This window comes from Penaeus monodon, chromosome 34, assembly GCF_015228065.2.
Source record: "Penaeus monodon isolate SGIC_2016 chromosome 34, NSTDA_Pmon_1, whole genome shotgun sequence".
Lineage (NCBI taxonomy): Eukaryota > Metazoa > Arthropoda > Malacostraca > Decapoda > Penaeidae > Penaeus > Penaeus monodon.
In genome coordinates, this window is record NC_051419.1 from 11831264 (window position 1) to 11831829 (window position 566).

At 28.4% G+C, this 566-nt stretch overlaps 1 protein-coding gene across 3 annotated transcripts in view; it reads left to right on the forward strand.

The window, feature by feature from the left end:
* Nucleotides 1–566, forward strand: part of LOC119594583 (threonine synthase-like 2) — a gene marked incomplete in the record, with an annotated part of 25547 nt that overhangs the window by 22362 nt on the left and 2619 nt on the right. For all 3 annotated transcript variants that reach the window (XM_037943621.1, XM_037943623.1, XM_037943622.1), the window contains 1 exon segment: nucleotides 313–427. In XM_037943621.1, the coding sequence (XP_037799549.1) occupies nucleotides 313–427 (115 nt within the window).

Genomic DNA, 566 nt, shown 5'->3' on the forward strand with positions numbered 1-566 from the left:
CTGATTTTCAAAACATTGGAAATATCAATTGTTGGTGTAAGACAATTTGAATGTACAAATATTTTCTATGAATTCATTAAAAGAAAGGAAAATGTAATTGGAAAAAAATATATATATACACTGCATCAAAGTAAGTGATTAGTCCAACTGACTACTTGACATCAGAGGGTTAAGAATGAAAATATTGTACTAGATATCGATATTGCATATGGAAAAGAGGAAGTAAAATCACTATTACTTGTATGATGTGTATTTAGGTGTTTATTTCATATACATAAGTGTTTCATATCCTTATTTTTTATTGTCTTGCAGATACACTTGTACTTGATGACTCCCAGATAACAGAAGTAATGAAGAAGGTTTACAAAGAACATAACTACATCCTGTGTCCACACACAGCAACTGCAGCAGCATACCATTACATAAGGTTACCACTCATTAAAACTACTCATTTGGTATTTTGCTTTATAATGACTCACTTGGCATTATTGTTTTCAGATTATTTTATCATTACATATACTTTATCTCTTCTAATTATATTCAAGAAAATTATATTATTTAGTCTT